The following is a 23,436-nucleotide window of genomic DNA, read 5'->3' on the forward strand; positions in this document are numbered from 1 at the left end:
GGTAGAGGAGCATCGTGGTCAAGGCAGGGCAGAAGCTTGGTGCCATCGGACCTCACCCCATACAAAGGGAAGAGGAGAAGAAGAAGTGGACATTTTGTTTTGTTCTCCAGCTTTGTTTAAACCATGCTTACTCCCTGTCATTTATTGACATTGTGAACAATGATTAATTTTCCAAGAAGCATATATATTCTCGAGACTGTTATCACACATCATTCGACCTTTGGTTATCCCTATATTTATCTGAGAAGTGTTGATATTTCTAATTTCGTGGAAACCAGCTGTACTTTCCTGGTGAAAAACCAAGCATGGCAAGCAAATCAGGAAAGGGGTAAGTTTCCCTTCAGAAAAGTGTGACGGTTCCAAAGTGTGAAAATTATTTTTAGGCAGTTGATCACTTAAAAGTTTTCAGATAATTTTATCCAAAGGTTGATGTTGAACCTGAGTTTTGCCAATGTGTATGATGTATAATAATAATATTAGTTATTCACTATAATAATAATAATAATTAAAGGCCCGTGCTCTTCTACATATCATGCACGTCACCAAGCCGACACAAGATACTAGACGAAAGTATGCTGGAATTTGGAATTTGTTTTGGGTGCCGGCAATTACTTGCCTCTTCCACATGAAAGAAAAAGTGGGATTTAAGTTTCACCAACAACCAGTGCTGGCAGATGGGTCCTCTGACAACATCCTTCCAATCAACAGCACACACATTGATCCATTGCAACACATTCATAATTCCATGGAGACGGTTTATAGTGGGTTCGAGATTGAAACCCAGGGGAGACAGCTCAGAGGCAAGTGCATACATCTCGATGGCCAAATTTATACAGCCAGCCCTTTTGTGATCTATTGATGCAACTAAATGTCAAAAGAACATTATATTCTCAAAGCTGACACCACCCACACAGAATAACTCAATTGGGGTGAACGTGTTAGACATATTTAACCTCCGCCATCGAAGATCGGAGGTTACTGTTTTCATTGTTTGTTTGTTAACCTCCGCCATCGAAGATTGGAGGTTACTGTTTTCACCCCTTTCTGTTTGTTTGTTTGTTTGTTTGTGAACAGTATTATGGAAAAACTCCTCGACGGATTTCGACGAAACTTGGTGGGGGGGTTAGTATGGTCCAAGGATCATGCCATTAGATTTTGGACTTGATCCAAAATCCAATATGGCCGCTATGGCGGCCATTTTGAAAATATATTTGAATGTTTTTTTTTTTTTGCATTTCTACATGTTTTAAGTGATTTCCAACCCCCCCTCCCCCCACCCAAAAAAACAATTGTTAGAGAAAAAAATTTGCAACATTTTTTTCAAAATTTCAATTTTTTTTTTTTGCATTTCTACATGTTATAAGTGATTTCCAACAAAAAAAATGCCAAAATTATAATTGTGGCTGATTTTGGAACTTCAGGTGGATATACCCACATAAAATCAATTTCTGTCTCAAGGAATATAGTTATGACGAATGAATTGAGTATGTAAAAGTTAAAAGTAAAAGGGAAAGTTGCAAACTATAACTCTGTGAGCACTGTTGACGTCAAATTGAATGAATAGGATATCAGGTTCACTTGAGTGACCTAGCAGTATTCGCGGCAGAGGTTTTGCACTCTACCGAGTGCTCCCCTCTGGTTACAAACTGCATTTGGGAAAACATTATTTTCTGGTCTTGTAATTCGTGACAGCATCCCATCTGCTGACATTAACTGGTGTACGTTAAAATATATACATTGCATTTAAACATTTTAGTATCAATTTATTAACTCCTCAGTACAGAAGCGGCACACAAAATTGTAACGCCGCGTGGGAATTTTTAATTAAAAATTTATAGCTTGGTCAGTTTTCATCCATTATTAATTATTTAAAGTGCATTCCAAAGCTGTTTTTATGAGAAATAATATTCAATACAGTTGTATTGATGTAATTGAAACCAAGAATACAAAAAAAGTAATCCTTTATAATCACTCAAAATCACCCACCATGGCAAGCTACTGTAATTGGACCATATGTATAACTCAAAATCCTGACGTGCTGAGAAAATTCTGACTTCAGATTCAGAATCAGCATACTCGATATAGTCTAGAACACACATTTCCACCTCAGTAGCAATATCTTTGTTGTCCAGTGTAATCAGAGTATATTAGCCGATCTCTATGTTAGTCCTGAATCATCTTCAGCAAAATAGGTGATGAAAGTTCACACCACACATTATTTACTCTGCACATGTTATTAAACCTGAGATTTACAGCAAGTACCTTACATATTAGGATACAATATTGCCTGGCGGCAAGGAACCAAAGTTGCTTTAAAATGCATCATGATCAGGATGTAATTGGGGTGTGTTCCGTTAGCAAGCAGTTTGCTATCACTTCCCAAGCCAGTCGTTTCGTATCAACCATGTCGCACGCTGCTTGGCAAGCAGAGCAAGGGATCAAGGTAGGCTCCATCAGTATCAAATTTTTGTCTGATATTGATACAGTATATCAGTGGGTCATACCGGTATATTAAAAAATAAATTTAAAAAACGGTCTGTCGGTATCATTAAAACAAACAAAAAAAGTTTATGCAGGTTCTAAAAATAAACAATGGTCCAATGGTCCATTACATACTCATATATGACGTACACATCATTGACACAGTAATTTTTTCAAAGTATTCCCACAAGGGGCTCCCCCCACCCCCCCCCCCCCCCACCAATGATGAGAATGGTTATTTTACTTCCAACTTCCACTTGTATTCAAAATGATTTTGTTTTAAAGCGAGATCAGTATTGGTAATCAGCACAGGTCGGGATCCATAGCTATCACCGTACTGGTATAATTATACCCGTATCGCTTCATACCGGTATGACTATCGCGGATCACCGGCTCGGCACAGGCTTTCCAAAGCATACCCAATTAGTATAAATAACTATTTGGCAATTGCTTCTGTAAAACCAGCCACAAGGACAAAGAAAGCACGATTGCTTGTACAGAGCTGATGAGCTTGGATGCTGAGGTTTAAAAGTTAAAACCTACTGTATTTACTTCCTGGTAAGTGTTGACTTCATATGTTCCACTGTTCCTGTTCCATGTTCAGCCAAGATGCCGATTACATCAAAGCTTTTTTAAATCATATAAGGTATTTAAAGATTGTAAATACCTTTCTTCCATTTTATTTTTTTCATACCGATTTTTTTTTTTCGTATACCGGCATAATCGATATGAAAAATTGTATCGATATATCGCTGGACTCTCAAGGACTGGGGTGTGTTCCATTAGCAAGCAGTATGCTATCACTTTCCAAGCCAGTCGTTCTGGATCAACCACTTTGCAAGTCGCTTGGTAAGCAGAGCAAGCAATTAAGAAAGGTGCTTCGCTACATCAGCAAAAATGGCCGCCACAGTCGGATTGAAAATGATACCACAACCTATGAAATGTTCAGAAGCATAATCCTGTTATGTGTACTCAAAATACTAATACTGTAATAGGCATCCACAACCGTCTTTGACCATGTTATGGAACGTCAGCCAAGGCTCTTGTGCGAATGAGATGAAAAAGGACTCCACTGAAAGTTCTGGTCAGCACAATGTTCAGGATAATATTTTAGTGCTCATCATCTTCTATATTGTCAATTGTTCCACACTGGCAGCAAATGTAGCATACCACATATGAGGCCCCACGAGGAGTGATGTAAGCGACATTTTTTAATGATATGATGATGATAGGCTCGGATGATAGGGTAAGGGTTAAAATAGTGCTATATGGCATTAACTCCAAAATGGCCGATGTGTTCCTTACATCACTCCTCCTCGCGGCGCCTCATATGATAGAGATTAGACATGTTGCAAGCCTCATTTTATTGAGCTTGAACTGGAGAGCCCACCTCTGCCACCATGCCAGTAAGCTTGGTTGTACCTAATCGGACGATCAGACCAAACACAAGACATCGTTTCTGAGAGCTGATTGAGCTTTATTTAGTGCTCATGTACACACATCATACCAGTGCAGACACACAACGGAAGAGTAGCAGGAAAGGGAAAACTGCGCATGCGAGGGATGTTATCAGGTGACCTCACATCCTTAACAACATCCATACTGACACAGAGTGTTTCACGTACCAGGAATAAACGTCCTCGACCAAATTTTTACCACCACCACTGAAGGTGGACGGAGGTTATGTTTTCACCCCCGTCTGTCCTCTCTCTCTCTCTCTCTCTCTCTCTCTCTCTCTCTCTCTCTCTCTCTCTCTCTCTCTCTCTCTCTCTCTCTCTCTCTCTCTCTCTCTCTCTCTCTCTCTCTCTCTCTCTCTCTCTCTCTCTCTCTGTGAGCAGGATATCTCAAGAAGTTGTGGACGGATTTAGACGAAAGCCGGTGGACAAGTTGGGTGTGCGACAAGGACCACATTATTAGATTTTGCTGCGGATCCAGATGCGGATCCGGATATGAGAATTTTATATTTTTTAAAGCGATTATTCACCATTGAGAAATAGGACCAAAAACAACATAGGCCAAGAGCATATTTCAAAAGGTTGTGGATGAATTATAACAAGACTTGGTGGATGAGTTGGGTAGGTGACAAAAACAAGCCATTTAGATTATTGTTTGCTATCCGGATTCAGATCCGACCCATCAATGAGAAACAAAATGTAAACAGTTTAGCCTGGAGGAGGTACGCACACTCATAAGTGCGGTTCTCATTGAAACGTGCATTTCATACTGTTGCAGTTCTGTGAAACCACAACTCGTCAAGGTAAATGCACTCAACATAGAGCAGTCCTGAGACAGTTATTTCATTAGTATCCGTTTCAGATAGCCCTTCCCTCAGGAATAGTGGACTGAAGGGACAAAATGCATAATTGCAAGGGCTTTTAGTTAGGTCTAATTCCATTCATCTATTTTAATTTACTTTGCAGATGCAATCTCTCCTTCAAGCATCCATGCCACAGACCGGACGGTGACGTTAACAAAGAGCCTCATGAGCATATAACACAGCAGCCCCATTCAAACTGCGCGCCATTCCCCAATAGACATTTCATTTCAACCTCCTCAGTACTCGAACCACAATACTACAACCTTCATACGACCACCACAATGCCTTCCTATAAATCCCGACGATAACTTGCGCTCGACCTCTTTACCATAAACTCCTCCTCACGACAAATGCTTCAATCACCTCACCACAAACGTTCCAACTGCTTCAACCACAAATGCCACCGCTTCCCCGACCTCACTACAACCGCTACAAAACACCGCAACCACAGCCAGTACCCTGGATGCTCACCACAGTCCTGTAAAGATGTCAGGGAATAACGGACATTACCCAACATGATGGATGCTTGGGTTTGGAACAGACTGGCATGTAGCTCGGAACCGAGCAGGAATGTACTGGGATCCGTTCAATGTCACCTGAGTGGCCCTCGGGGCTCCGCTAAATAGCAACCCTCATTCGGGGCCTGGAGCACGTTCGTGGCTGGTGGGCGCTCCCAGAGGCCCTTCCCCCGTGTTGGTCTCGGGGCTCTGTCGCGTGGCCGAGCTCGGCCATTTTTGGCTCCAGAGCCTCGCAGGGCGGGGCTACTTCTCGGGGAGGTGTCTGTGCACCAAAGGGAGCACTTGGATATGTCGATAGAGCATTTTGATCCAACTTTTGGCTCTTCCTTTGCACAGCCTCTACAAAATAGCTGCAGAAGAATAATTGAGTCAGTCGGTCTCTGCCACACTCTTTAGTCAGTCTCCGCACGAGGTCAGAGAATTTCTCCTGGGTACAAGGCGGCTGCTTCTGAGTGTGGAGGGCTGGATGAGGAGGAGGGTCCAGACCTGAACAGCGGTGCGAGGGGAAAGGTGGAACAAAGCGCTGAGTAGGCAGGAATGCTAGACCGACAAGAGACTTAATAATTACTCCTACAGACTTTCTCACATGCCATGCCACGTGTAGCTATCATCACACACGTTCTGTCCCTCCCATCTACTGTCTCGTTTGCTGTAGACACACAAAACTAAAAGAGCAACTGCAGATACACACCTCTTCACTCTCTCTTCTGCATTATGTCTCATTTTGCACCTTCTCACTCACACACCATAAACACCCCCAGTTTTCTTCCCTCCTAACCCTCCTAAGTGACTGGGTTGCCTTGGTCTGTCGATCATGCCAGGTACAAAGAGGTCGTTCATACCTCAAACTTTCTCTCATATTTCTTCCTCTCCGCTTTCTTCCTGTGTGTGTCGAATGTCGCCTGTAATGCTAACATAAGATAAGATTGTAGAAGTATAATCTAGGTTTAGCTCTGCCCTGTGTCTTCTCTTTTGTAAATAATTGCATTTTTTTGCCACATTTCATCAATCCTTGCTTTCCCCTGCTGTACACATTGCTTAAAAAAACCTTTTATTATTGTGCCCATGATCTTTCCTCACCCTTGCTTTAAAAATAAATTGCCCTCATAAATGTATCCAGCTTGTTCTATCTTTTCCTCCATTGGGCCAGCATACTCTGAACACAGTTTAGCTGGGAAGTTCTACCCCACCGATTTGGCTCTTATGAACCAGTGCGTACTTGGCAGCTGTGCTCGGCTGCAACTGATACAGTAAGTTCCACGCAAGTACAGGTCAAGGGCATGAGAACCCTTTTGGTATGGCTGTCCACAGTTAAGGTATCATGCGTAGTAATGTACCCCGCCAGGATTGGCACTACCAATCGGCATTTGTGGTTGCTTAGCAACCTGTCGGTGTGGGGAGTTATCTGTGCCCGGTGACTGGACATTCATGAGGGATCCGAGTGCTTCCCCTCGTGGCAAGCTTCGAACCCCAGATCTGTAACAATACCTTTATTGTTACTTCTACTTTTGATCCCAATTATTCAAGATCAACGAGGCCAAGTAAAATAAGTTATTGGTTTCTCATCCACGCCCACATCGTTTTTGATGGTCGCCTCCTTTTAAAAATTTTATTATTTCCTTTCCAGATCTCTAAATAAAATAAAATAATAATAATCCTGATAATATTTTTTAAAACGATTTTTTTTAAAGATCTTCATTTGTGTACGCATCCAGAAGGCTGGCAGAAAGTTTTTGAAACAATGGTACGCTCGTACTGTGTTTGACGGAACCCAGACTCTGGGGATACTTTCAACGAATTTGAAAATGGAGAGTTCGATGAGGGATCGCCCATCGACGACAACTCCCACACAACTCAGGTCAGAAGTGCATTTCGTTCCTTCAGAAAGTATTCACACCCCTCGAATTTTGTCACATTTTGTTGCGTCACAGCCCGACGTTAAAATGGATTAAATATAAATTTTTTGTCACGGATATACACAAAATACCCCGTAATGACAACGTGAAAACATATTTTTAGAAATTTTGACTAATTAATGAAAAGCTGAAACAACTTGTGTCAATAAGTATTCAACCACCTTAGTCAATACTTTGTAGAAGGGCCTTTGGCAGCGATTACAGCTTTGAGTCTTCTTGGGTACGTCTGTATCAGCTTTGCACATCTGGATTTGGGGATTTTCTCCCATTCTTCCCCACAGATTTGCTCAAGCTCTCTCAAGTTGGATGGGGAGCATCAGTGAACAGCAATCTTCAAGTCTTTCCACAGATTCTCAAAAGGATTCGAGTCTTTGCTTGACTGGGCCATTCAAGGTCTTTCACGTTCTTGTTCTGAAGCCATTCCAGTGTTGTTTTGCTTGGGGGTCATTGTCCTGTTGGAACACGTAAACCTTCGCCGGTCTCAGGTCTTTTGCACTCTGAAGCAGGTTCTCCTCAAGGATTTGCCTGTATTTGACTCCAATAATTGCTCCGTCCATCCTTACAAGTCTTCCAGTCCCTGCCACTGAAAAGCATCACCATAGCTTGATGCTGTCGCCACCATGCTTCACAGTAGGGATGGTATTAGAAGGGTGATGAGGCTGTGCTCGGTTTCCGCCAGACATAGTGCTTTGCGTTTAGGTCAAAAAGTTCAATTTCCGTCTCATCAGACCACAGAATATTTTGCCTCATGCTCTCTGTCTTTCACGTGGCTTTTTGCAAACTCTAGGCTTGGCGTCATGTGCCTTTTTCTCAAGAATGGCTTCCGTCTGGCCAGTCTCCCATAAAGCCTACATATGTGAGGTGCTGCAGATACTGTTTCCTTCTGGCAAGTTCTCCCATCTCAGCCAAGGAACTCTGTAGTTCTGTCAGAGTAATCATGGGATTCTTGCTCACCTCCCTGATGAAAGTGCTTCATGCCAGGTTGCTCAGTTTGGCCGGATGGCCAGCTCTAGAAAGAGTCTGGGTGGTTCCATATTCTTTCCATTTCCTAATGATGTAGCTCACTCTGCTCTTGGGAACTTTCAACACGATAAATTGGTTTTTTTACCCTTTCCCAGATCTAGTCCTCCTCACAATTCTATCTAGGAGTTCTACGCAAAGTTCCTTGGATTTCATGGTAGAGCTTCTGCTTTGACATGCAATGCCAACTGTGGGACCTCATCGAGAAAGGTGTGTTTCTTTCTAAGTCATGTCCAATGAATTCAATTACCACAGGTGGACTCTCCAATCAAGTTGTAGAGACATCTCAAGGATGATCAAAGGAAATTAGATGCACCTGAGCTCAATTTGGAGTGTCATAGCAAATGGGTTGATTGGTGACAAAAATTTTTTTTTTAACTTAATCCGTTTTAAATTCAGGCTGAAACATAACAAAATGTGCCAAAAGTCAAGGGGTGTGAATACTTTCTGAAGGCGCTGTATATCTAGTACAGGTTCAGTATGTACAAATGCACAGGAGAGCAGACGTTGACATATCGGCTCAATGACCAACATCATTTTTAATGGTATATGGGATATGTGTTAGTCTTTGGTCTGGGAGACTTTACCATGTGGTGGCCATCTTGGAAAAATGTCAAAAATCTGTAAAATATCAAATAGTAATGCACCCCCTCCTCCTTGAATATCCCAGACGTGAAACTAAAAATGTATTTTACTTGGCCTTACCATTCAGTCACCTACCTCACCCCTCCCCCCCCCCACCTCAAAAAAACAAATTCAGTGGTAAAGTTTATAATGAAACAAGGAAATTAGACACAGGTGGAGACCATTCAACCCATCATGCCTGTGCCATATCAACACCACACCAATTTATCAACACCAGATCAAAACAAGAAAAGTTAAAAAAAAAAAAAATTTAAGTGTTTTTTGTGGTTTTGTTTATTTCTATTTATTTTTTTTTCCCGGGGAAGGGGGCATGGGCGAAGACAGTCTTGGATAAAAAAAAACACGTCACATGAACCACAAAACACCCCTTAACGAGACCCCCACAAAACACTGCACATATGCATATAATCACCCATCAATGCTCAAGCCACCTAAAAGCCATGCCAACATCCCTATACCCCTCTATGTCCAATACTTCCAGGTACCTATCAAATTTATATTTAAACGTATCCACTGTTTCTGCTGCCAATGCTTTTCCAGGGAGACCATTCCATGCATTAACCACTCTGAATGAAAGACCTCTAGTGTAGTAGACAGTAGAAAAATCGTGCAAATTATGATACAAGCATCAAATTTGGCATTTCTGTTCTGCAGGGCTTTCTGATCAAATCTGCCCCATTGGCCATTTGAAAATCCAAATTTTGAAAAATTTGAAAGAAAAAAAAACTACAAAAAAATTTGAAGTCACAGCTGGCTGAAATTCTTGAAGCGCAAGTGAACATCCCAGACAGAGAACCAAGGGGAGATGCAGTCATCATTGATGGCTCAGCACTTAACAATGCCCTACCTCCACGCACTTCAAAGATATTTGATGACTATGCTAAAGAAGACATCATCCCAAAGGTGGAATCCTATGGTGCCAGGTACGAGAGGGTGGACATAGTGTTTGATGTGTACAAGAAGTCAAGTCTGAAGTCCGAGGCAAGGTCGAAAAGGGGGCAAGGAATCAGAAGAAGAGTGACAGGAACCAGTAAGACCCCAAGTAACTGGAGAAGCTATCTTCGAGATGACAGCAACAAGACTGAGCTGTTTCACTTCCTTGCGGAAAAGATGTGTGAAGCACAAACGACAAGCACAGTCATTGTCAGAAAAGGAGAAGATGCCATTAGCAACACAAGGAAGTCACTGGATGCTGTGTCTCCATGTTGTCATGAAGAAGCTGACACTCGAATATTTGTACACGCCAGGGATGCAACGACGGATGGTAGCAAGTCCATTATCATCTATCTATAATTCCAGGAATGTGTGTGTGTGTGTGTGTGTGTGTGTGTGTGTGTGTGTGTGTGTGTGTGTGTGTGTGTGTGTGTGTGTCTGTCTGTCTGCGACCGCCATTTCTCGACGACCGCCGGTCCGATCTGAATGAAACTTGCCAGGAATATTGCTGGGGACCCGCTGATGTGCCTTTTCATGGTTTGATATTAATCGGACAAGCAGTTCCCAAGTTACGGCCATTTTACTGCTTTTTCAGTGTTGAAAAGGTGTATATATGGCAGCTGAAGGTGTCGTTCCACCTTCTCACCTTATCATGCCAATTTTTCCCCAAATTATTAATAACCGGACGATCACCGGTCCGATCGGATTGAAACTTGCCAGGAATATTGCCGGGGACCCGCTGATGTGCCTTTTCAAGGTTTGATATCAATCGGACTAGCAGTTCCCAAGTTACGGCCATTTATCTGTTGACCAATGACAAGACACGGTGCTATGACATCATGAATGACGTCACAATTAATGTTTATTTCTTTATTTATTTATTTTTTATTTTATTTTTGCACGATTGACGGTCCGATCTGATTGAAACTTGCCAGGAATATTGCTGGGGACCCGCTGATGTGCCTTTTCAAGGTTTGATATTAATCGGACAAGCGGTTCCCAAGTTACGGACATTTATCTGTCGACCAATGACAAGACACGGTGCTATGACATCATGAATGACGTCACAATTAATGTTTATTTCTTTCTTTATTTATTTTTTTATTTTATTTTTGCACGATTGACGGTCCGATCTGATTGAAACTTGCCAGGAATATTGCCGGGGACCCGCTGATGTGCCTTTTCAAGGTTTGATATTAATTGGATAAGCAGTTCCCAAGTTATGGCCATTTATCTGTTGACCAATGACAAGACACGGTGCTATGACATCACGAATGACGTCACAATTAATGTTTATTTATTTCTTTATTTATTTTTTATTTTATTTTTGCACGATTGACGATCCGATCTGATTGAAACTTGCCAGGAATATTGCTGGGGACCCGCGGATGTGCCTTTTTGAGGTTTGATATTAATTGGATAAGCAGTTCCCAAGTTATGGCCATTTATCTGTCGACCAATGACAAGACACGGTGCTATGACATCACGAATGACGTCACAATTAATGTTTATGTATTTATTTATTTATTTATTTATTTATTTGCACGATTGACGGTCCAATCTGATTGAATCTCGCTAGGATTATTGCTGGGGACCCGCAGGTGTGCCTTTTGGAGGTTTGATATTAATTGGACGAGCGGTTCCCAAGTTACAGCCATTTATCTGTCGACCAATATCTGCGAGAGAGGGGGACGGGAGAGGGGAGGATGAAGAGTGGGGGCGAGGGAGAGGGGCGAGAGAGGAGGGGGTGAAAGGAAGGGTGAGACTCGGGGGGAGCGAGGGGGGCGAGAGAGAGGGGGAAACACAATTCTTCTTCGTTTGATATGATGTCACAATTGACGCTGGGGACCTGAGTATGTTTCCCAAGTTATGGCCATTTATGACACGGTTGGTCCAATCGAATTTAAATAATGCCCCAATCCAGTCGTCGTTTACGCACCTACGGGCCCGTACTCGTTAAGACGAATGATACGGACATACTAGTCATAGCAATATCTGTACTGCCATCCTTACAGGAACTAGGTCTTGAGAACATGTGGATTGCCTTTGGCCAAGGAGCCAAGGCGCGATGGATTCCAGTCCATGAGGTAGTTTCTGCAATAGGGCCTGATAAAGCTGGAGGGATCCCGTACTTCCATGCGTTCACTGGATGTGACGTCGTGTCTGCCTTCCGCGGTAAAGGGAAGAAAACTGCATGGCAGACTTGGAACGTCTTTGATGATGTTTCTGAAACATTCACCAATCTCAGCCAGCATCCAACATTGATTCGTGATCTTGAGTTTTTTGAAGAAAAAAAAAATTTTCTTCAAATTTTTCAAAATTTGGATTTTCAAATGGCCAATCAGGCAGATTTGATTAGAATCCCCTGGAGAACAAATGTGCCAAATTTGATTCTTGTATCATCATTTGCATAATTCCTCTCAAAAATTGCTGTTATCTGCCCCCACTGGAGTACTGATCCCTGAGGTACCCCGTTACTTACATCCTGCCAGGAAGACATCCTCCCACTCACAGCCACTCTTTGCTTCCCACCACAAAGCCAGTTTGCAATCCCCCCCCCCCAAAAAAAAAAACCCGTAGTCAGCAGGACTCGAACCTGCGCGGGGAAACCCCAATGGATTTCTAGTCCATCGCCTTAACCACTCGGCCATGACTACACGACTGACTCGATTGCAAAACACAAAATATAAATATATATATATATATATATATATATATATATATATATATATATATATATATATATATATATATATATATACATACATATACACTTCGTACCCCAAATTCCACTACTTTTATAGCAAAGCAACCTCTTGGTTGTCCGCACATGAGAAAAGGAGGGAGCGAATTGAAAAGCAAAGGTAGGTTGAGGAAAACTGAGTGGGGAGGGGGTGATAAAAACAAAAAGGAAAGAGGATTACATTGACACACACAGCACACCCACCGCGGCGGCAGTTGAACAGCTCGGTGGAGCCTTGAGCAGAACCGTGAAGTGACGAACACCGCCCAGCGCCGTCCTTCGTGCTTTGGAATAAAAATCGCGAAATGAAACAAAGTGTTTGAAAAGTGTTTCAGTCATCGAGAGTGGAATATTAATTATAAATAGCAGAGAGCGACTTTTACTCCTTCAGCTTTCAATTTGCTGAACATCACCTTCCACTCACCCCCACGTGCCTTTCTCACAAACTACCTCACTGTACATTCCGAACAAAATTCACCACGGTCTCATGCAACCGTTTACATTTGAAAATTGTAAATACTATAAATGTAAACGATTTAATAAAAATTAATTAAAAAAAACCTCATCGTGATCACTCAACAACAAACAAGCAAATAAAAAAAACTCAATGGAGGCCAGTCAGGATGAACTGGTGAAGGAGGGTCGCACCCATGGAAACATCACACACGTCTCCCATCAAGAATGTTAGCGCCTCCACTCTGGCTTTGGATGAATCAGGAGTGAAGCGTTCGCCAGTTCGTCGCCGAGGGTGTGGACGATGTTCAAGTCGGACACGCGGATGAATAATAGGTTTGTCCTTTCGACGATGGTTTCCGTGATCCCATTGCAAACCTGTCAAGCTCGCGATTACTTTTGGGTGAATGTGTTTTGTCCAAGGCCCACACAGGGAGGGCCAACTACGTTTGATCAAACACTAAACTGCCGTCTTGGTGATGCAACGAAAAGGACGTTTCCTCGTGAAGCATGTTGTTTTGAGTAGTAGTAGTACTACTACTACTACTACTACTACTACTACTACTACTACTACTACTGCTGCTACTACTACTAGTAGGGTACCCCTCTCCGACTGGTTCGTAGATGTCTCGCCTCAAATGACCAATTTTTGGGGGGGATTGTGTATCGGCAGAAACGACATTTCAACGTCAAGTGATGATGTGCACCGTGAGTGACGTGGTACATGTTGGTGAACCCTCGTTGGTGATTAAAATCATGTACAGTAAGTGTTTCGTGCAGAGCACGATACTTGGAAAGTCCAAACGAAAAAAACAAACAGAAATTTGGTCATTTGGAAAATTTGACCCATCAAGTGGTTCACTGTGGTCGGGAATGTTGTGCAGAACAAACTTGGTTGATGCATTTTCAGAGTGCCCTCTGCTTCGCTGTTTTAGTTTTGAATGTTCTCATTGCGGCCTGATTGGTGTTTTCACACGTCTCGGAAGGCATTGACCTTGATCGTTGACTCCCACTTTTAACCATGATTTTATACAAGGACACTATGTGCATGCACGCAAACAACCTGCGTTTCAATCTCAGATGGTGAAATATTCCTGAGGTGTGGAAACAATAAAATCACACAAATAATACCATTTGATTACAATGGGGTTGAAATTGCTGCCGTGGACACCGTTTTCCCTTTGTCACGTGGGGCTTTTCCCTTTGTCACGTGGGGCTTTTCCCTTTGTCACGTGGGACTTTTCCCTTCGCCACGCGGGACTTTTCCCTTCGCCACGCGGGACTTTTCCCTTCGCCACGCGGGACTTTTCCCTTCGCCACGCGGGACTTTTCCCTTCGCCACGCGGGACTTTTCCCTTCGCCACGCGGGACTTTTCCCTTCGCCACGCGGGACTTTTCCCTTCGCCACGCGGGACTTTTCCCTTCGCCACGCGGGACTTTTCCCTTCGCCACGCGGGACTTTTCCCTTCGCCACGCGGGACTTTTCCCTTCGCCACGCGGGACTTTTTCCCTGCAAGTGGGACTTTTTCCCTGCAAGTGGGACTTTTTCCCTGCAAGTGGGACTTTTTCCCTGCAAGTGGGACTTTTTCCCTGCAAGTGGGACTTTTTCCCTGCAAGTGGGACTTTTTCCCTGCAAGTGGGACTTTTTCCCTGCAAGTGGGACTTTTTCCATGAAAGTGGTACTTTTTCCCTGCAAGTGGGACTTTTTCCCTGCAAGTGGGACTTTTTCCCTGCAAGTGGGACTTTTTCCCTGCAAGTGGGACTTTTTCCCTGCAAGTGGGACTTTTTCCCTGCACGTGGGACTTTTTCTATGCTGCTGGGGCATTTTCTATGCCACTGTGACTTTACGCCAAACAAAATGAGCAATACCTGAAAAAAAATACAGAGAAAATTACTGAGGTGCGGCTTACCAATAGGCGGGGGGGGGGGGGCTTTTTCATTACGACTGGGGACCTTCATGTGTTACTGCAGAAGGCCCTCAGACAGAAAGTCTTAGGGGTATAATGGTTATAATGGGGTCTATAAGATCTACAGGGTGTGTAGGATCTACAGGGTCTTCATGTACTGAAAGGTATTAGTGGTCTTGAAGGTCGAAAGGGTCTTCTCGGTCTTAAAAGGTATTCGGGTTACATAGGGTTTAAAACAGGGTTTCCCAAACCAAGTGTCGCGATATCCTGAAACGGCTTACATGTCCCATTTCTTGAATAGGAATGCTCCAGGCAGTTCATCCAACACTTGCAAAGTTCAATATCACCTTTAAAGAAATTTTAAAACACTTAAAATGCATCAGTTAAACACCATTCTTTTCCACAAAACCACACATCCTGTCAGACCGGGGAAGAATCACTCTCGCCCACTTGTAGTGGAGATGTCACCACACACATGCAGAGCATAAATATGCATGAGGCAAGACATAAAGATGCATTTTACATTCAAACTTGGTAACATCACACTCATCGCTTGGTATGTGTATATATATATATATATATATATATATATATATATATATATATATATATATATATATATATATATATATATATATATATATGTATATATCACTGCAGTAGTTGATTGAGCAAAGAGAATGACGTGAACACGAGAACCAGGGTAGCCACCTTGGCTTGAAACTGTCATATTGTTATTGAACATTATCAAAAATGTTGAACATTTGTCAAAAATGAAATAAACTGACCACGAAGTACATCACATACAGTCAATAAATTCATGGACCAGACTATCCATCCATTGAGAGCATACTCTATGTCGAGTGTTTGTGTCGAGCCAAGGAGACTAAGCAGTCTCCTTGACTGTTGGACACAATCCTGAATGGGTCCCCACACTGACTCAGGATACTCAAATGGCTCGATCATCCCCGCAAGCTGATACCCATTTTGCTGACCTCTGAAGGATGACAGCCTGTCAGCCTCACCTGGTATTAATTCAACAGGAAAGCGGGATTTCAACTCAGGACCCTGGGATCCCAAGCCCACCACCCAATAACCATTAAGCCAACACCAGACATTGTGAAATATAGAAATAACAACTATAAAGGCACTCGGTAGAGCGCATACCTCCACCCCATAATGCCTGATCCACGAGAACATGTCTGCCCCAATACATTTTTGAGATATCATGCTGTATATCATTTTTGAGTCCTATCTCTCAATGGTGAAGAATCACTTTTAAAATTCTAGTAGTTGGATCCGGATCCGTATCTTCACCAAAATCTAATCAGTTTGTCCTTGTCAGACACCGAACCTGTCCACCAAGTTTCATCCGAATCCGTGCACAACTTTTTGAGATATCGTGCTATATATGGGTTTTAGCCCTATCTCTCAATGGTGAAGAATCACTTATAAATTTCTCGTAGTCGGGTCCGCATCTGGATCTTCACCAAAATCTAATCAGTTCGTCCTTGTCACACACACACACAACCTGTCCATAAAATTTCATCCGAATCCGTCCACAACTTTTTGAGATATCCTGCACACAAACAGACAAATGGACAGAAAGGGGTGAAAACATAACCTTCACCTTCGGCGGTGGAGGTAATAATAAGAAGAAACTAGAACGGGCACTCGTAGAGCGCATACCTTCGCCGCAGCCACTAGTTTGAACATGGCATGATAGTGAAATGAGGAACTAAAACTCCACTTAATATGCTCGGGAATTTCGCAAATTTAAAGTCCATGATCCGGATTTTGTGAAAGGATTTTGTTATTAGAACTATTACGATTATGACAATTTTAGGTGATTCGTTGTCCCGAGTGCCAAACTCTGTAGCATGTAGGGTCGGATTCGGTCGAATGTCACTCACCACGCAGACACGACCTGGATCAAGTAGATCATGTTTTCAAATCCGAGCGAGGACAAAAACGTCATTTTAATTGGCGTCTAATTAAACAAGAAAGTAAAACTCCTTTTACTCAACCATAAGCGAAGCTATGTGCATATCAAACTATACCAAGTCTCCTTAATGAAAATTTGTTGTATTTTACTTTGTCACTAAGTTTGGTAGGGCCCTTATGGGCCTTGTTGCATCAACAGACGCAGTTTAGAGACAGAGATATATTCTAGTTATTACCTTTGTATTAAGTTGTCCACAACGCATCGCAATACAAATATGCATTTCGTGACCCCCATGACCTTTGACCCACAACCGCTACCTAGGGTGACAATAGTACTATACCTTGTGTCATTTCAGAAGATGGGGAATTGAACACTGCACAATTTGGAGTTAATTTGATGTAAATCGGAAACATATTAACCATTTTCATCATGAAAAAACGATGTTGACCTTTTTGTGACCTCGACCTTTGATCCGATCGCTCCCAAAATCTAATGGATTTCTCCTTTCATGATGCCAAGCAAATCCAAAACAATTAAAGCCTCTCTGCGTTTTGTTTTTTTTGCGTTAAGTTGTCCACAACGCTTTCCGATATAAATGTGAATTTGTGTGACCCCCTTGACCTTTGACCCCCAACCGCTGTCTTGGGTGACAAAAGTACCATACCATGTGTCATATTCGAGGATGGGGAATTTAATTTTGAACATTTTGGAGTTAATTTGCTGTAAATCTTCCGGTTCCGGTTTTGAGCAGCGAGAGGTCTCCTTTGGGGCTCCCTGCTGACGTTCTCAAAGCTAAGTTTCCGGTTGTTATTTGTCCCGTTTTAACTGTTTAATTTTCTCACCTACATGTTACTGTGTGTTGCTAGTTCGGTTTTGTTTCAAAAATCGTGCTATTTTGTGAGTATTTTGTCAACGTTCTTACCTGTGCTTGAGGCCTAGGCGTAGGCTTGAGGCCGACCGGTTCCACTCGGTGTTCGATCGTTTTTTTTTTGTTTGTTTGTTTTTTCTCCCCATTACCTTCATTTTCTATCCTCCCCATTACCTTCAATTTTGATCCTCCCCACTTTCCAAACATCCCCCATTCTCCCAACTAATCTCTTTCTTATCTCAAAAAAAAAAAAAAAAAAAAAACCCACAACAACAACACGCTCACCTTCTCCCGATTCTGCTTCTTCTTCTTCCTCTTAACTTCCTCCTCGTCTTCTTCCTCGATTTTTTTTTGATTTTTTTACACTTCCATGACCTAATCTGTTGAACTCTCTCATACATTATTTTTAACAACAAAAACGATCTTATAATGCTTCATCTTCCTCTCTCACACATGTGGTACTCTTTACTGTTTCACAATGCACTACTCTTCTGCTATTTTAACAGACTGCTCTCATTTCGAGCTCTCCTTCATTCCTTGCCTAAAAAATCCAACTATTACAGCGCTTCTTCTCTCCATGCTCTGAATTCGCCTTCATTGCACCCTTCAAGAATTGTGTTAAATCGCATCTCTGACCTAAAACTTTTAAAAACCACAGTTTGCCATGGATGCTCGCTTTCCATCAACCATTCTTTTTTTCCAAATTCAGTGCCAACTCACCCCCCTCACCCCTCACTCTCACTCTCAAAGCAACCATCCCACTCTTCTCCCTCCAAGCCTCCCTCTCACCTCTCTCAAAAATCCCCCCTCACCTTTCTCCCACCTTTCATCCCCCTCACTCTTCCCTCTCAAAGTTGCCCCCCTCTCATCCACCAACCTGCCTCCCTCCACTGCCCTCTCACCTCCATCTCTTCACTCCACCTCCTCAAATCCTCAACTGCCTTCTTCCTTGTCTCTTGTCCCCCCTCTCCCCCAGCACCACAGAGCCTTTTCTCCTCATTCCGCCCCCTCCCCTCGCTGTTCTGCAATACCCCACACTCCTTCAGCAACCCTCCTTACCTGCCCCCCTCGTCCCTTGTCCTACTCTCCCCCTCCCCCTCCACCTCCTGCACCCAAAGCCTCCTCCCCTTCCTCTTCATTAAAAGTGTGGACCTCAAATATCCGGGGCCTTCGCTCAAACCTTTCAGATCTTTCCATACAGGTTGCCACTGACAAACCAGACATTATCTGCCTAACAGAAACTTTCCTCTCCCAAGACGTGTCTGACTCCCAAGTATCTCTCCCTGGCTACTCCCTCTTATGGTATGACAGACCTGAGCCTCGTCCTGGTGGAGGTGTTGCTCTCTTCATCAAAGACTCTATTCCTCACTCTCCATGCACTGCTCTCACTCCCCCACACCCCCAGGAATACCTCTGGCTTCGGCTTCCCCTCCACTCCCACCTCATGTTTATATGTGTACTGTACCGTCCACCGAACAGTGATGACTCCATCTACATCTCACTATCCGAAAACATGGACCATCTTCTATCTTCTCATCCAAACTCTCTCTTCCTCTTATGTGGTGACTTCAATTGTCATCACGCCAGTTGGCTAGGTGTGGGTACCTCTCTCACCTGCCATGGCACCTCAGCAAAAGCTTTCTGCGACTCATTGGGACTGACTCAATCGGTCAACTTCCCGACCCGGATCTCAACCAATGGTACTCCATCTCTTCTGGATCTGATTTTGACAAATTTCCCTGACAATATCTGCTGCTCTTCCTTCGCTCCAATTGGTTCTTCTGACCACGTCCTTGTTAAAGTGGACATCTCTCTGGCTGTTATCAGAGAACCACCTCACCGCCGTCGAGTCTGGCATTTCACTCAAGCCGACTGGCAGGGTCTCCGAGCAGCCATCAAACTTACAGACTGGTCTCCTATCACTACTTTCTCAAACATCAACTCATCCTGGGAATTCTTTCAAAGAAACTTGCTCTCCCTCATGCACAGATTTATCCCCTCTCGTGTTCAGTTGTCTTACCCTTCCTCCCGCCCTTGGTTTACTGAAGCTTGTGGCGAGGCAGTTGTCCTGAAACAACTTGCCTTTGCCTCATGGAAAGCAAACCCAACTGAGGGCAATCTCAGTTCTTTCCACAAAGCTTGGAACAAGTGTGTATCTACCCTCAGGAGAGCCAGAAAACAACATCTTTCTCATCTCAAGTCTGAACTCTCATACCTCTCTCCCTCCTCAAAATCCTGGTGGCGTTTAATCAAATCTGTTTCTGCTGTATGTTCCCCCTCCATCCCCTCCCTTACCTCAAATGGCCGCACTGCTGATTCCACACGTGATAAAGCTGAATGTCTAAACTCGGTGTTTGCAGCTAAATCTTGTGTCCTAAACCCATCACTATCTCTACCCACTTTACCCAGTCACACCCAACTGTCCCTGGACTCTGTATCCTTTTCTCCTGACAAGGTGGAGAGCTTGCTTTCAAACCTCGAGTCAGATTCTGCAACCGGTCCAGACGGCATCAGCCCACGTGTCCTCAAAGCCTGCTCTTCTGCTCTTGCTCACCCTCTCTCTGTTCTATTCACCCTCTCATTTGCCCAAGGTCATCTGCCATCTGCTTGGAAATCTGCTAACATCACTGCCCTGCATAAAAAAGGTGCAAAAACAGATCCCTATAACTACAGACCAATCAGCCTTCTCCCAATCATCAGCAAGGTGATGGAATCCATCATCGCCTCAGATATGAAATCCTTCCTCTTCTCCAATGGCTTGATTTCCAATCATCAATTTGGTTTCAGACCAGGTCACTCTACCCTGGATATGCTGCTTCTGCTCTCTCATCAATGGATGGAGGTCCTCAATGCCAGACAGGAAATCCGAGCCGTATCCCTGGACATATCACGTGCTTTTGACACAGTCTGGCACCCTGCCCTACTCACCAAACTCTCTTCCCATGGTATTCAAGGCCATCTCCACTCATGGCTCGCAGACTTCCTCTCCTGTCGCAGTCAACGTGTGGCCCTAAATGGAGTTCTTTCATCCCCTCTTCCTGTGCAGGCTGGAGTTCCTCAAGGTAGCGTTCTGGGCCCTGTTCTTTTTCTGGTTTTCATCAATGATCTCTCGGACTCTCTGGAAAATCCTCTATTTCTCTTTGCCGACTCCACCCTCTGCCGTACCATCTGTCATCCCTCAGACCGGCAAGCAGCAGCTTCTTCACTCACTGCATATCTGGATAAAATCACAAACTGGTCCAACACGTGGAACATGTCTTTCAATCCAGACAAATCTCACACTCTCACTATGTCTCTTCGAAAGGACCGTTTACAAACCCCCCCATCCACTTTCTCAACAATCCTCTGGAAGAAGTCTTTTCTTTCAAGCTTCTAGGTCTCACTATCTGCCATGACCTTTCCTGGGAAAGTCACATTTCCAACCTTGCCTCAAAAGCCAGTCGCCGACTGGGAATCCTCCGTCGTGCTAAGTCCTTCCTCGGCCCTCTTGAGCTCCTGACCACTTACAAAGCTTTTGTCCATAGCCTGATGGAGTACTGCTCTCCCCTCTGGGCTGGTGCTCCTGCCTCCCACCTTTCTCGGCTTCACGCTGTCGAAACCAGGGCATTTAAGATCATCGGCATCTCCCGCAATGAAGCTGAGTCTTTGGGCCTCTCACTCAATCACCGCAGGTTGGTCGGTGGTCTTTCTGTCTTCTACCGACTCCTCTCCAGCCTTGCCCCCCCCTGCTCTCTCTGCGATTTGTCCCCACCACATTTCCACAGGGCGCTCAAGGTCCGCCAACAACCCCCTTCTGGTAAAACTACCAAAATCACGAATCACTGCTCATCTTCACTCTTTCATTCCTCTTTTTTCCCACCTTTGGAATAAACTTCCTCACTCTGTTCTTTCCCATTCTTCCCTCCAGGCTTTCAAAACAGCTGTTCATCACCACCTCTTATCTTCCCCCATCCAAATCCTCGATCTTTTCTACCCCCGATAATCCACCCAAGCCCACTTCCTTCATTTCTCCTACTTTCCTTCCTGAAAGTCCCTGAAATGTCCATCTTCTCTTTGCCATGTTCCCCGTCCCATCCCCATCCCTCTCCCTTCCACAGTTCACCTAATGTGTCTGTTCCCCACTCTTTTGTCCCTTACACTCCCACCCCTCTTGTCTCATGCCTCCTTGCTGTGAGTTGTGTGTTAGCTCTCATACGAGCCTCGACCAAGGTATACAAAAAAAAAAAAAAAAAAAAAATCAAAACAAAATTGACAATTTAATCGCGAAAAAACGATTTTGACCTTTTTGTGACCTTGACCTTAACCTTTGATCCGATCGCTCCCAAAATCTAATCGATTTGTCCTCTCGTGATGCCAAACACATCCACAAAATTTCATGACAATCTGCAAAGTGGTTTTTGTGTAATGTTGTCCACAACGCTTCTCAATCAAAAACTCCATTTTGGTGAACCCCTTGACCTTTGACTTCCACAGACTAACTAGGGTTGCAAACACTATACCATACGCTATATTAGTGGATCGGGATTTGAATACTGAACATTTTGGACTTAATTTGATGTAAATCGGCACAGAATTGACACTTTAATCGCAAAAAAACGATTTTGACCTTTTTGTGATCTTGACCTTTGATCCGATCGCTCCCAAAATCTAATTGATTTGTCCTCTCATGATGTCAAACAAGTCCACAAAATTTCATGACAATCTGCTAAGTGGTTTTTGCGTAATGTTGTCCACGACGCTGCCCAATGAAAAATGCTTTGTAGTGACCCCCTTGACCTTTGACCCCCAACCGCTACCTAGAGTAATTACGCCACACTTTCATGTGGCATAGCCTAGAATGTAGAATTGAGTAATGAACATTTTGGTGTTGGTTTTATCTCATTCGGATAAAAATTGACCGCGTTATGACGAAAAAACGATTCTGACCTTTTCGTGACCGTGACCTTGACCTTTAATCCGATTGCTCCCAAAAGCTTCGCCTGGCGTCCTTGAGTAACTGCACATCATCTCTGAAAATTTCATGCAAATCGGTCCAGCAGTTTTTGCGCAATGTTGTCCGCACACATATTTACCAATAAATAAATACACAGGGGTCAATACAATACCTTCGTCAAACGAAGTTTGCGAAGGTAATAATGTTTGTTTGTATATATATATATATATATATATAATTATTTTATATATATAAAATATATATATAATTAAACTGAAAGTGTGTCATTAGTGTTTCCTGGAAATGGATCCTCATTATAAATAGAGAGCCTGTGTATTGATTTTATGTGCTGGTGGATTCCTGTGTACATTCTGTGGTGGAAAGGTGAGAAGCGGTAAGATGTGTGTGTGTGTGTGTGTGTGTGTGTGTGTGTGTGTGTGTGTGTGTGTGTGTGTGTGTGTGTGTGTGTGTGTGTGTGTGTGTGTGTGTGTGTGTGTGTGTTTTCTGTTGGTGTGCGTGGTTTCTTTTTGTCAATCTCTTGTTTTTTCATTTTCCTTGTCTATTGACTGGTGAATCTTGCAAATAGTTTTTGTAAGGTTCACTTGGTTGTGCCTGGATGGGTTTGAGGGTAGAGGAGTCGCAGCCTAAACCCGAATCCCATCCAGATTCTTCCTGATGACTCCACCTTTGTCTGTTTGGGTTCCTCCTGATACTCCAGTGCTGTATTTAGTCAATTATTTCATTTGGAAAGAAACCA

General features: G+C 43.4%; 2 protein-coding genes and 1 non-coding gene across 7 annotated transcripts in view; 1 reads left to right on the forward strand and 2 right to left on the reverse strand.

Moving 5' to 3' along the window:
- The window catches only part of APMAP (adipocyte plasma membrane associated protein), a 73,295-nt gene extending 60,056 nt beyond the window's left edge, over positions 1–13,239 (reverse strand). Inside the window, exons 1-2 of one of the 3 annotated variants that reach the window (XM_085888108.1) lie at positions 13,222–13,239; positions 12,778–12,857 (exon numbers count right to left, since the gene is read on the reverse strand). The gene's annotated coding sequence lies outside the window, so the exon portion shown is untranslated. Of the gene's footprint in view, positions 1–12,777; positions 12,996–13,221 lie in introns of those variants that run through there. The other 2 variants (XM_085888110.1, XM_085888107.1) reach the window with 2 other exon arrangements.
- The window catches only part of ABCD4 (ATP binding cassette subfamily D member 4), a 120,839-nt gene continuing 97,631 nt past the window's right edge, over positions 229–23,436 (forward strand). Inside the window, exon 1 of one of the 3 annotated variants that reach the window (XM_085888106.1) lies at positions 229–328. In XM_085888106.1, the coding sequence (XP_085744232.1) occupies positions 306–328 (23 nt within the window). In that variant the 5' untranslated portion in view covers positions 229–305. Of the gene's footprint in view, positions 329–13,177; positions 13,363–13,416; positions 13,643–23,436 lie in introns of those variants that run through there. The other 2 variants (XM_085888105.1, XM_085888104.1) reach the window with 2 other exon arrangements.
- Positions 12,406–12,487, reverse strand: TRNAS-AGA (transfer RNA serine (anticodon AGA)). Its single transcript has one exon. It is a non-coding gene; the product is annotated as a tRNA-Ser (tRNA).

The sequence above is a fragment of the Eptatretus burgeri genome, chromosome 7, assembly GCF_056783735.1.
Source record: "Eptatretus burgeri isolate ZD-2024b chromosome 7, Ebu_testis_v1, whole genome shotgun sequence".
Taxonomy (NCBI): domain Eukaryota; kingdom Metazoa; phylum Chordata; class Myxini; order Myxiniformes; family Myxinidae; genus Eptatretus; species Eptatretus burgeri.